The sequence below is a fragment of the Centruroides sculpturatus genome, unplaced genomic scaffold (genome assembly GCF_000671375.1).
Source record: "Centruroides sculpturatus isolate CEXI.00-Female unplaced genomic scaffold, Cexi_2.0 scaffold1432, whole genome shotgun sequence".
In the NCBI taxonomy this organism is placed as follows: Eukaryota; Metazoa; Arthropoda; class Arachnida; order Scorpiones; family Buthidae; genus Centruroides; species Centruroides sculpturatus.
This window is the reverse complement of record NW_019385562.1, coordinates 146,844-161,019: the sequence shown is the minus strand read 5'-3', so window position 1 is coordinate 161,019 and position 14,176 is coordinate 146,844. Positions and strand designations below refer to the sequence as shown.

At 28.8% G+C, this 14,176-nt stretch overlaps 1 protein-coding gene across 1 annotated transcript in view; it reads left to right on the top strand.

The window, feature by feature from the left end:
- Positions 1 to 14,176, top strand: part of LOC111640149 (3-phosphoinositide-dependent protein kinase 1-like) — a 43,961-nt gene that overhangs the window by 23,635 nt on the left and 6,150 nt on the right. Inside the window, exons 4-11 of the mRNA XM_023386144.1 lie at positions 258 to 404; positions 4,606 to 4,750; positions 7,011 to 7,105; positions 7,715 to 7,802; positions 7,887 to 7,955; positions 9,169 to 9,265; positions 9,333 to 9,509; positions 10,297 to 10,533. Coding sequence (XP_023241912.1) covers positions 258 to 404; positions 4,606 to 4,750; positions 7,011 to 7,105; positions 7,715 to 7,802; positions 7,887 to 7,955; positions 9,169 to 9,265; positions 9,333 to 9,509; positions 10,297 to 10,533 — 1,055 coding nt within the window. The remainder of the gene's footprint in view (positions 1 to 257; positions 405 to 4,605; positions 4,751 to 7,010; positions 7,106 to 7,714; positions 7,803 to 7,886; positions 7,956 to 9,168; positions 9,266 to 9,332; positions 9,510 to 10,296; positions 10,534 to 14,176) is intronic.

Sequence of the window (14,176 nt, the reverse complement as noted above, 5' to 3'; positions counted from 1 at the left end):
TAAAACGTTATTGATATCCTTAATGATAATTATCGCTCTGTGTATTACTTGTTAACAAACTAAAAATAACTGAATTCTTGTGAATGAATTTTATTTATTATATCTGATAGTAAGAATACAAATGTCTTATCTACTTTTAATTAGTATTCAAGAAAAGATAAAAGACGGGATTATTTTTAAACTTAATATACTAAGTATTTTGATAAATTATTATAATCATATTTTAATTATACTAATGATTACAAAATTATTTTTAGTTAAAGTTTGTGAAAAAAGACACATTATTCGTGAGAAAAAGCAAAAAGCAATTATGAGAGAAAAACAAATAATGAATATTCTCAATAATCATCCAAGTCCTTTTTTCATTAAATTGTATTGTACATTTCAAGATTCAGATAGATTATGTATCCTTTTATTGTTTATTATTTAGTGATTATTTCTCATTAAGAGTAAAATCTTTGAAATTAGAAAGTTTAGGGGAGCTATTCCACATTTGGACACTTTTTAGTTTACATTCATTTGTTGTGAATCGAGACTTTGGAGAATAAATTTAATTATACACTGCTACAGTTCTATCCATTGCCCTAATTTAGAAGCAACATTTCATTAGTATCAAAAGTGAATTACCCAGAAAAAACTTAACTTTCCAATAACAGCAAGTCACTCATGCATTCAGTCATGGAGCAGGGTGATATACAACTGGACAGTGACATTCTACCTTCTTCAACATGAAGTTATGAACAAAGCAGATTCAAATATTCACATTTTCTAAAAAGTTTAAAACTACCATCATTTGTATTTAAGTGATTTACAAAATGATTCTCAAAGCAGATAAGTGACATTCCTTTCACAATATAAAAATGCTGATTACATAATATTCACTGTTCACTTAAAATCATAAGCTGCGCATGCTAATAATAAAATGTTTTAATATTAACCAACATTGGCAAGTCCATCAAGAGGGATAGTAAATAAAAATGTCTCTGACATTCATAAAGGATGAAGAAACTATAGGTATTGATAGTGGCAGCTTAGCAAATGTGTCGTTTATGTCAACTACATGTGTTTTTTTATCTGTGATTGTGATTACTTGTGAACCCTTGCAAGGTATGTGATAAGTTTGTCATCAGTTGCAGATCCATTCTGTATTTCTACTCAGGCAGTACTCAACAGTGGCAATTTGAAGATCACTACTCATCTAGAAAACCTATTAATTATTCCAGATATAGTTCTAATAATGATTAATTTTTAAAAGATTCAATTTTAGCCTGTTGCAACATAAACAAAATCCATTTTGCCAGTGGATGAATTTAGATGTTCTACTACTGGACATATTTGGTAGTGGAATATCAAATTGAGGAAATGGTGCAGTTTTTACTATGTGAGTGATAGTGACAAATCTTGTGATTTGACAACAATATAACATACATGCATCCCAATAGACATATTTCTTCATGGTTTAGTCTCAACTGGAATGCTGCAAAACATGCTGACTGAGAGTCTTACAAGTGTTACCTGGAAAAGTTAAACAAGACTTCCCTGAAATTGGTTTGCCTTCATCTTGCTGAAGTTCATACTTCAGACTCATTACATGGATACCAGTTAACAATAAATGTGGGAATGTTTTTGAAAAGATAGACTTTGCAAAATTTAAGTGGTTTTTTGGTGAAACTGTTCACATATGGAATGATCTTCCCCTATATTTTTTGTTTAATTATCAGTGTCTCTCTGTTATTTAATATAAATTTATTTATTTATTTATTTTAATTAATTTTGATTATACAATCAAATATTAATTAAACTGAAATATATTTTAATCAATTAACATTAATTTAATGATGAGTGATCTATATGATTATATATCCATAGTTATATCTAAATTAATATCACTCATATTTTAATCAATTAACATTAATTTAATGATGAGTGATCTATATGATTATATATCCATAGTTATATCTAAATTAATTGGTCTAGAAGTGAGGATCAGATGTGGTCCAAGTAGCATTATTGACAACACATCTATATGGTAAGCTGAAGTTTTAGATTTATTTTTTGGCTCTAGACCAATATTTTCTTCCAGAATATTGTATATTAATTTATTTTTAATTATCAAACTTAACTACAAGAAGGTGTCTTAAGCATTCATCTTTAGTCCAAATAATGTAATATCTTAACCCACGGTTAGGCGCGCGGGGTTATATAGAACCCCCGGGGTCTTAAAACGCGTGTATTTTTTAAAATTTTTTTTGCTTAAAAATGATGCNAAACTGACCACATATGGAATGATCTTCCCCTATATTTTTTGTTTAATTATCAGTGTCTCTCTGTTATTTAATATAAATTTATTTATTTATTTATTTTAATTAATTTTGATTATACAATCAAATATTAATTAAACTGAAATATATTTTAATCAATTAACATTAATTTAATGATGAGTGATCTATATGATTATATATCCATAGTTATATCTAAATTAATTGGTCTAGAAGTGAGGATCAGATGTGGTCCAAGTAGCATTATTGACAACACATCTATATGGTAAGCTGAAGTTTTAGATTTATTTTTTGGCTCTAGACCAATATTTTCTTCCAGAATATTGTATATTAATTTATTTTTAATTATCAAACTTAACTACAAGAAGGTGTCTTAAGCATTCATCTTTAGTCCAAATAATGTAATATCTTAATTTTATGATGGCCAAATTTTAATATATATTGGACTTGTTATTTTATATATAATTATATAGTATTTTTTAATGAAAATTTAGTGTTTACTCCTAATACATTTAATGAAATAAACTATATAAAACTTAACGTATATCTTTAAAAATTTTAAATTGTTAGTGTTTTGAATTAGTGTACTTTATTTTCAGATTAATGTGTTTTGTTACAATAAAAAAAAAAAATTATTATTCAAATTGTTCCATTCATATCTTGAAAATAAAATTCATATGAAAGACAAAAATGTAGAAACTTCACTATTAATGGACAAGAAACTTTTTAAAAATATATATAGTAAATGAAATAAAATTACACTTTAATATTTCATCCAGCCTTGTTCAGACTTACTGCTGCCACATGATGTGGTATTGATTCTTGTGTAATGCTTATCCAAGCATCTCTGATTTCAGTTTTCAACATTGCCACACAGCTTGAGGCTTTACTCTAACATTTTTTTCTTCATTCTATCCCAGATTCATTCAATAAGTTTAAGTTGAGACTGTTTCTAGTCATTTTAATGTAACACTAGATTGTTCTTTAAACTAGTTCTTAGTTATTGCAAGTTTATGGCATGGAGCTCCATCTTATTGATAAATTAAGGTTTTCCCCATGTTCTGCTGCCATAATAGAATTGTGCAGGTGGGATTAAACAAACATAACTATGTAAGCAGTGATATTTATTTTTCCCTTAAGGAAACCAATGCTTCCAATATGTAGGCACATAATATTCCATATACTATTATATTTTAGAGAAAATTTAATGTGTGTGTGTTCAGTGTGTGGTTACTGTCTGCCAGAGTTATAACATGTAATCTTGACATTTCTTGTTTTTTTGTGGAAAAACTCCCACAGTGTCAGAATTTGTTTTAGTGCAGGTTAACTATATTAGTCAAGCTGCAGCCACCTTTTTTATGAAGAAGAGTTAGTCTTTCTGAAGATAATTTTGGTTGATATTGTTTATGCTTACTAAGTGTTGTTGTTTTCCTTTGGAGATGCTTGCAATCTGTGAAAGTCCAGTGTATTACTTTAAAACAATAAGTGAGTATAGGGACAACATATGCTTTTAATAGCTTTGATAGTATGTTTTGCATATAATTTCTAGATGTTTGGAATTTGGAATTTTTTTTTTATTTCACAGCTAGATTTTACTTTACATCTTCTAGTATCTTCAAATGCTTATTTATAATAATGCTTATACAGTTTTTAGATGTAAACAAGTGCAGGTTTCACTTGTTTATCATTGTTTTGCCATTTATTAATAATTTGAATCATGTACATGAGATATCAAAAATTTCTTGGAAAGTAGTTATTATTTGTGAACAGGATGCTACATTTATAATTAATTGATGTGAACATGAACTTGTTGAGACTTGTTTTATAAGGTATTTTCGTCTAGTTTCATCAGACTTTTTTAATTTCTAGGTTTAAAAAAGGGGATTAAATGCATTGGGTGGCAGTTTCTAGATCAAGTGAAACATTTTGTAGAATCAAATAGCACTAATTTCCACCAGAAGGGATTAGAAGTATGGCAATATTGTATGAAAAAATATTTTAACTGAAATATAATGTATGTTGAAAAATAAAGCACTAAATTCAATTTTCTGTCTTTTTATTTACATTTTCTGTGAACTTTTTGAACACCCCTGATATTTCTTGCAAAGGTGCTTTGAATGTAGCATTACATCAGCTTATAAATCTTGGTCAAATTATGCAAATGAAAATGCAGGTTGTCTTGTACAAATGATAACTCTGCATAAATCATGTAATGTTTATTTAAAAAATAAAGTTTTCATATTTTTTTTGTCTATAGTTCTAAGATTTACAACTTAAATAGTTTAAACTTTTTATGTTATTTTAGAGTTTTCTTTAATTAATTAAGATTTTGTAATGAGCTATGCAAAACATGGTGAATTATTACCGTATATTGTCAAAGTTGGATCCTTTGATGAGGAATGTACAAGATTCTATGCAGCAGAAATTCTTCTTGCCCTTGAACATTTACATAAATTAGGTATAATTCACAGGTAAGTCAGTCCTTTGTTTATATTAGTATTAATTAATTTAGTTATTTGATTAGTTCAATTAATTTGACCTTACTTTAGAATTAAATGCTAATTGCAACATTTTTGTGTAGCTTGTTTAGTTTTAGTTTATATATTTTAATTTTATATAAGTGAAATAATTCATTAATTTCACTTATAAATGATTTTAGATACATTTAGCTAAATAGTAATATCTTTTATTATAATCAAATAAAATAGCTGATTTAAACTAGTTTCAGCTCTGAATAGAACAAAAAAAAATTCAATTATAAATACTTTTAAAACATAAGAATTTAGTAGGATTACAGTTAAATCTTATCCAGAATCAGACACCAATAACCTGATAAAAATCTAATAATAATTTAAATTTAGAAGGTTTTCATGTAGAAATTTTATTATATGAAAATTCTGAATTGTCACTAGATACTTGCTAATCTGGCTATTCTTTGCACGGAGTGTCAGATTAGTGAGTGTGCTGGATTACTGAGAATGTATAGGCCTTGACAATGAGTGATATGACCTATCACCTTTTGGTACCAATTCTTTGTGGAGGCAGGCAAGAAAAATATTATGCCATGCTGACATGTAATATTGTATACAGAAATGAAACCCATAAATAGGAAAGCATGGTGTGTGACATGAACATTTTCATGAAAATAGAAGCACATAGGCAATCACATGTGGGGATTGCCATGTAATTGAGAGGATGGATTATCAAGAGTGTTCTTGATAAAGATTTCAATTTAGTTTATGCTTATTTTGCAATAATTCAGTCTATTAGATTTCATTTTGTACTAGCTGTACCCGGCCACGCATTGCTGTTGCTCAAAATGTATCTATTATAAATGTATAACACTCCCTGCAGGAGGGAATTTTGAAAAATCCCTTTTTAGTGTACATTCTCTTGACGAACCCTATTAAAACGCAAAAAAACTGTATCTAAAATAGTATAGTAGAAGCTGAGTTCTTCACAGTAAGCCTTAATTTTGTCCTTCTCCTCCACGGGGAATTTTGACATCTATATAATATACAAGTTCAGGCACATGCACTGCATATCTCACTGACCATGCGACTGTGCTGCACGGTTACCTATCTTGTATACGTATGCATCTTGATCCTTGCCACCCACTGACATCAAAAATATAATGCTAAAAATAAACATTCATATAAATTAAAAGATATCATCTAGGTAAAGATGATATCTTTTAATTTATATGAATGTTTAACGGAATAATATACATCCTATGTCCACCCTGAAGGTCTATTCTAAATATTGGTGAAAGAATTTTTGAAATCGGATGAGTAGTTTCGGAGATTACCTCCTACATCCAAACTTTATCTCTTTATAATAATTATTTTGTATTGAAGTGGAATTTGGTTGATCACTTGTATGTATTTTTGACATACATATAATGTGTTGCATAAAATTTTATTATTACTTTGATGAAGTAATTCTAGAAACTGAAAGTTGCATTTTTAATTTTTCAGTTTTGATAAGAGACTGGCAAGATAAGTTATTTACTTAAGTCATATTGTTATAAAAAATTAAGTTGAGCAGTAATTTAAAAAAATTTAACAAGTTATATTAGTTGTATGCTTATCCTTTACTGAAAAGTAAAAAATAAATAAAAAATAATAATGTTATAATTTTTTTGAAAGTTAATAATTTGAGTTAAACTTTTGTTAAATTTTAGTTTTAAATCTACAATTATAATAGGGCATCTAGTGTATAAAAAACGTGTGTGGTAGATTTTTAATGGTAAATCTATAAAATATTCAATCAATAATAATAATAATAATTTAACAAGCAAAAATTTTAAATTATATAAACTTTAATGTGTAAATCACATAACTACTTGAAGAAAAGACAAAATCTAGCCAGAAATGAATTAAATAATTATATAGAAAGCATACTTTTTTAGTTACTTGAGACATTAAAATCTGATTATACTATATCAAACCCTAGAACTGAAGAGATGAGGTCGAATCTCTTGTGAGAACCCAAGCATATCTCCCTACATATTTTTATTTTATTGGTAGAAGCATGTTTTACAAATTTCCATATGTCATTAGTGTTAATGCTATTATTAACAGTGTTAGCTACATAATTATTTTTTGAATTTATTTTATTATATTCAGTTTTGATTGTGTTGCAGAGTAAATAAAAATACTTATCTAATCAATAAATAAAATGAATACTACATCATAAAAAATTAATGAAAACTTTTGCTTTTTTTCGTAGGGATTTGAAACCAGAAAATATTTTATTGAATGATAAGATGCATATTCAAATTACTGATTTTGGATCAGCAAAAATTTTACAGCATGATGAATCTGGTAAGAACTCTTAATAATTTGTAAAAATATAATAATATAAACAAAACTTTGATCAAAACTAAGATATATTATTAAATGATTGAAAAGTTATATAAAATTAAATATTTTTTATATAAAAATTTAAAGAATATCTCAATATACACCATTCCAGTATCTAAACTCCCTCTGTGTGAATTCTTACTACAATGAATGATGATCTTTAGCATTTATTGTAATATCTGAATTGAATAATCTCACTGCTATAAATTTATTTGAAGCACAGTTTTGAAAAATCCAAAATTTGCTCTAATGAAAGTTAGAAATGGGGTGACACTGTTCCCAATACATTTCAATGAAATTATGTCTTTGTTCTCTCACATCTTGTCATTGATTTTTATCATAAAATTGTTTACATATGTTGACTTTGTCATGTAGTTTATAAATTTGATATGAGATGTTGCAAATAATTACTTTATAATTTTGACCAATTATGTGAAAGAGTATATTAAAAAAATGTATAATTCTATGTTGAAGATGTGTTAGTCATGTTTACAATTATTTAGAAAAATTATCAAACTGATATGAAAACTTTTTTGTTTATTTGATTGAATTTCATTTATTAAAATTTAGGTTCAGAACCTTCTCGAAAGAATTCATTTGTTGGAACTGCTCAGTATGTTTCACCTGAAATGCTGACTGATAAAAATGCTTCATCAAGGTTTGACAAAATTTTTCAATATAAAATATATGTGTACTATTAAAACGTATTTAAAAAATTAACAAAAATTTATTTTTGTTTCAGTTCAGATTTATGGGCTTTAGGCTGTATAATTTATCAAATGGTCTCAGGACTTCCACCTTTTCGAGCTCCGTGAGTATATTGATGCTTATTATTATAAATTTTATCTTAAACTTCATTTAAGATCAACCCCTCAATATGGGTTTGTCTGTGGTGAGGGGACCAAGGATGGTTTAGATCTTTTTTTACCATTTTGGAGATCTGAACATCCATCCACATTTATAGATGGGGACCTTTATGACAGAAAGAGGGATCTTGGCAGTTGAGAATCAACATACTGTTTCCAATACACTGTTTGGCACTTGCTTCATATAAATGGAGGCTTGACTAAGACTCCATTTAATTCAATTGACTAGTCATTGACCTTTGCTTGGAGTTAACTGATTGAGAAAACCAGACTGACATGTCTCTGTGACAAGATATTGTCGCATCAGACAAGATACATTCCTCATGACAGCTTCATTAATTAGGTTGTAGCTTCTGGGAAACCTGGTGTTATTCATGTGATGGAATCTTAATGTTGGACCCATGATTGGTGGGGTTGCCAGGAACCAAACATTTCATTTACTCCAAAATATCTTTTCACTGATCAGTCACCACCTAAGACTAGCTCCTTTTCCTCACAGCAACAATGATATTTGATGCTAGATGCAAGTAGGGAACGACGAATAGCAGAATGTTTGCCTTTAGTAACCCAAAAGTTACTCGAATTAACATTTGTCTATTCAAAGAAAGTACAAATATTATCATCAGGTGACCTTGTAGAGACCTTATTGCCCAACAGTCCTTAAAATAGCTCTCCACAACATCATTAGGCCATATTACAATTTCTGCAACACCATGTTGGGAGTCTTAACTCATCACGAGGTGTGATGTCAAAATATCGATTTTCCGAACAACCCCAGTTTCCAATTGATTCGAATAATCGACACTCTACTGTAGTACAGTAGTTTGAGTTTTGTATTGATATTATTATGATTATTTTGTATAATTTTTATCCTTGTTTATGTTTAGATATTTTACTATTGTTATAAACCATATTTAAATTTATTTATTTGTATATTTATTTACTCCTGACCTTGTTTAATGGTGCAGTTTGTTCAAAATGGCCCTTGCACCAATAAAATTAACAACTAATTAACATTTAAGATCAGCATTTACAAAAAGTCAATTTAAAGAAAATTTTAATTTTGCAAACTTACATGTATTAAATATATAATATCTTAAATATTTTACCTTATCTGAAATGTGATTAATATTTATAATATATACATTTTTCTTACAGAAATGAATATTTGATATTTCAGAAGATAACAACATTAGAGTATGATTTTCCTGATGGTTTTTTATCTTTGGCAAAAGATTTAGTAGAAAAATTATTGGTAGGAATATTTCTATTCACAGCATAGTCAAAATAAGCTTTAAAAATTAAAACTGTCTTTATACTAGGTTCTCGATCCACGACAACGACTGGGTGCATCAGATAGCAATGGTTATCCTTCTATCAAAAATCATCCCTTTTTTAAGAATGTTCCGTGGGATGTACTACATGAACAGATTGCTCCTCCAATATTGCCCTATCTTCCAGGAACATCTAGTAATGAAGAATTACGCAGTCAATATCAAGTAATTTATTGTATTTTTCATTTAAGCAATTAATTTTTAAATCAAAGATTTTGGTTAATTTTTTAAGAAGCATCTTTAAAGAAGTCTAATTTTTTATTGTCATTTGTTTAATCAAAGTTTTTTTGATAAAATCTTGTACTGTGACACAGCATTCCAGTAGGCTGTCAGACACATGTTTTTTTTTTTTTTAAATTCCTTTTTGCACATTATCTTTTATTTTTTTTCTTGTAAACTTAAAAAGAAATAACTGTAGAGCAAAAGCATCAAAACGAAACCATAACTAAGGATTAAAATTAGTATTGTTAGTTGAACTAGACCTTTAAAATGAGAGTGCTAGACTGACATAATATTCGTCATTTACTAAAAATGAATGATTTACACATTTATAGATTTAATTATAATGAAATTGTTCTTTATTACAGACAGAATTTTTATTATTTTAAACTGAAATTTTCATTAGAATAATAATTATTAAACTGAAACGTTTTTGCATTGAGCTATATAGGAAATTGGCAAGAGATTTAAGATAAATTCATTATACCTGCCTTTCACTGTATTTAACAAGGGCATTCATTCTTATTAGCAAGAAAAGAATTTCATAGGTGTATATTCACTCTGGTGTATTTAATTGAAGAGATTTGAGAATTTCTTTGATACAACAGAAAAAAAGCAGTTTTATTACATTTACAAGTTTTATCTTATCAAAAACAAAATTATTTTGTGAAAATGTAAGTAATGACACATTTGTTAATTAATATTCTGCAATTTTAATTTTTATTAATCAAAGGTACCAGATCATCTGACTCCAGGTTTAGATGATAAACAAATGACAAGATTATTAGGTTTGGCTTTACAAGAAGATGATGATGAGCAGAATAACAAACCTGCTAAACAACCATCAATTTTAGATATTTCTTCAGAGGAATATAACCATCGTTTAGAAGTACAGAGTCAAGAGAATATTTGGCATCGATTTGTTGAAGGAAATTTAATATTAAAGTTTGGATTAGTAGACAAAAGAAAGGTATTTAAATAAAGATGTATGTATTCATTATGTCACTGAAAATGATTTTGATTTTTAGTAGATCAGGCCTTTAAATATAAACCTTTTATTTATTTTATTTTTATTTATTTATTTAGTACAAGGAAAACCCTGTATGTACGGGCTATTATAACTAAAGTTACAAACTGTAATAAATAACAAAACAAAAGAACATTAATACAATATAACGCGTGACATTTAGACTGAAAAGAAAAAATAAAAGCTAGCACAAGGTTAATATCATCCAAAATAATAATATTTACATTCTTATGAGTAAAATATATGAACAAGACAAATGAAAAAATGGCAGCGAATGGTCACCGTATACAGAATAAAAGAAATAAAAGAAAAAACAAAAATAAGCAATTACCTGCAAAAGAGTAAACAATTATTTAAAATACGCCCAAAAGCACCGACCATAAATGCTGCCAACTCTCAAACACTAAATCGTTCACTTAAATAGTTAATTTACACCTCCTGGTGGTAAGCATCTGAAAAGGAAAAGTTTCTTAATCTTAACAAATAAATAGTCAATCATTTAACTTAGTTACAAAACTATAAATACAATAATATTTATCCCAGTCCTGCAGCAACCGTTTATATGCTTGAACCGAAAAACAATCTTCACCATAACACTTTTGTCTGAGTGCAGTCAACGCCTTACATTCCGTTATTACATGAAAAGCGTCAAAATTAACAGTAGTATTACAAAATTCACAGTAGTCCATACATGGACTTAACATTCTTCTAATCATATTACATCTCACATATAATACTGCTTGTGTAATACAAAAAGGTCTTTCTAAATTCAGATAGGTCATCGACCCCCATTCATTAAAAACATCCATATACCATTTATTATATTTGTAATTAATCGCCTTGTTTTTAAACTCAGTTACATAATTATTCGCCAAACTCATTAAAAAATCTGAAGTCTCAATTTCATTTAACATTATCGGATCCTTTCGATAACCAGATTTCTGCAACAGAGACACAATTCGATCTCCCCACGATACTCTTTGGGAAATTAAAAATATTTTAGCAGACTCTGTAAGTTTACTAGCAGACTGCTTACGTAACCATTTTAAATTATTTTTTATTATATTAAAATAAAGGGGGACTCTTTGAAACTCCAAATATATAATATACGATGGAATCCATCTCTTTAGAGAATATAAACGCTTAATAAAATTAATTTGTATATTATCATCTTTATCTCTCCAATCAAAGCCCCAAATTTCGGATCCATATAACACTACTGATTGAATAAATGACTCAAATAATTTTAATTTATCTTTCCAACGTACCAATCTACCAGATACACAAGCTTTAATAATCTTATCATTTCCAAAGGTCACTTTACTGTGAATATACTTTAAATGTTTTAAAAAACGCCTGTTAGACTGGAAAACTACACCCAGATACTTGTACTCATCGACAACGTCTATTTTGCAATTTTGTAAAAACCAATTCTCATTCTTAGAATGTTTTCCTCCATTTCGGAATACCATTATTTTAGATTTGTCAATGTTAACAGACAGTTTTAACTCCTGTAGTGTATGTTTTAAAAAAGTCAATCATTCTCTGTAGACCTATAGGCGAATTTGCCATAACAACCAAATCATCTGCATATGTCAAAATTTTCACCTCTGTTCCTAAAAGATCAATTCCCACCAAATTAGAGTCATTCAGTTTACTTACAAGTGGATACAAATGTAAATTGAACAATATTGGGCTCAATACACAACCCTGTTTCACACCTTTTAACGTGAAAAACAGATCAGTCGTATTCTCCTTAGTAGACACACACGCTTCTGTATTAGTGTACAACTGAATCAAAAAGTTTACAAATTTATAGCTCAACCCAATCTTCAGAAGTTGACTCCATGAAAGATCTCTATCCAACAAATCAAATGCCGCCGTCAAATCAACGAAGAAGGCGTAAAATTTACCTCGTTTCTTCTTTAAAGACTTCTGTATTAAGGCATATAAAACAAAAATATTATCCAATGTTGAAAAACCAGACTGGAAACCAGCCTGAAAATCTGAAAATATCTCAAACTTATTCAGCCAAGATATCAAACACATACATAAAATTTTACAAAAGACTTTAGAAATTGTTGGTAGTAACGAAATTGCTCTATAATTGTCAGGTAAATCTCTAAGTCCTTTTTTAAATATAGGAATAATCTTACATATGTGCCAATCTGAAGGAATCATCCCTGATTGATAAACATTATTAAACAGACCTACCATATATCCAATCAGATCTGGGAAATTCTTATATAGTTCCACCGGTATACCATCAATACCTGGAGCAGTACCATTTTTCATAGTAGCTAGTATCTTTTTGACTTCCTGTTGTGTTATCTCCGTGTCCAACAACTCGTCCTGCCAATTCATACACCAATTATATACAGACATATCCGGTAAATATTTACTAGAGTGAAATTTCTTTGAAAAAAAAGCTACCCAATCAAGATCTGGAAGTTCCCTGTATTTATTCTTAACAAAGAAATTAATAAATTGCCAGAACTGTTTACTATCACCAGACGCCAAATTCTTATTGATCTTCTGCAAAAAAAAAGCTTTTTCTTAGCTCTACATAAATTGCGAGTCACATTACGTTCTTTAACAAAATTCTTCACAGCAACACTATTTCCACTCTTTGCTCGTCTCATCCTGTTCAACGTTTGATTTCTTCTTGCAATACGCGACTTACAATCCACATCAAACCACACGAAATTGGAAAATCCAACTGGCCTTTGAAACCAATCTGAAAATGACGATTTAATTAAATGAGTTAAACCTTCGAACATTAATACTGACTGACTCTGAATCACACACAATAATTCCCTATACTTATAATTTACCTTCTCACTACCTTCTTCCCTCCAAAAAATTCTCTCACTCTTACTCATAGACCTCTTAAATGATTTTCGAATTTCCTTCTTAGATTTACAATCTAAAACTATACTCATCGAAAAATGATTACTATACACTTTATCTAATACGGAAAATATTGTTACAATAGATAATCTATTTAACTTAACCAAAGCCAAGTCAATTACAGAGGAGCCAATATTAGATGACCACTGCTACAATATCACCACTGCTACATATAGATGAGCAGTGGTGATATTCAGCGGGTTTGCACAGGTTCGGCCGAACCCGTTGTTAACATTTTCAAAGTTTTCCAAACCCGTTGTTAAACACACGTAACATTTCTCAGTAGTTTTGTTTCTTTTAAAAAATGTATTAAAATATACATATTATACTCTGTAACACTACTAAACTAGAGCATTATACCCTGTTCGCCTAGTGCAACATCCATCGACCGTTTCAATCGCGACTAAAACGAGGTTCAATCGCGATCGACTCGAGAGAGTTCTCAAAACTAGATCCAGTCATAAGAGAGATCCCACAATCCCACGCGCGCGAGAAAATACAAGATGGCTGCGGAACACGTGTCAGGCTATCAACAGCGAAATAAGAAAGATATTGTATTTCGAGAGACGATGACATCTGTCTATTATTATAATAATACCTAACGATAAAATAAATTATTTAGAAAAGTTTTTCTTGTTTAACTGCTTTCCCTATGACTTTTTCTGATTAAAAAAAA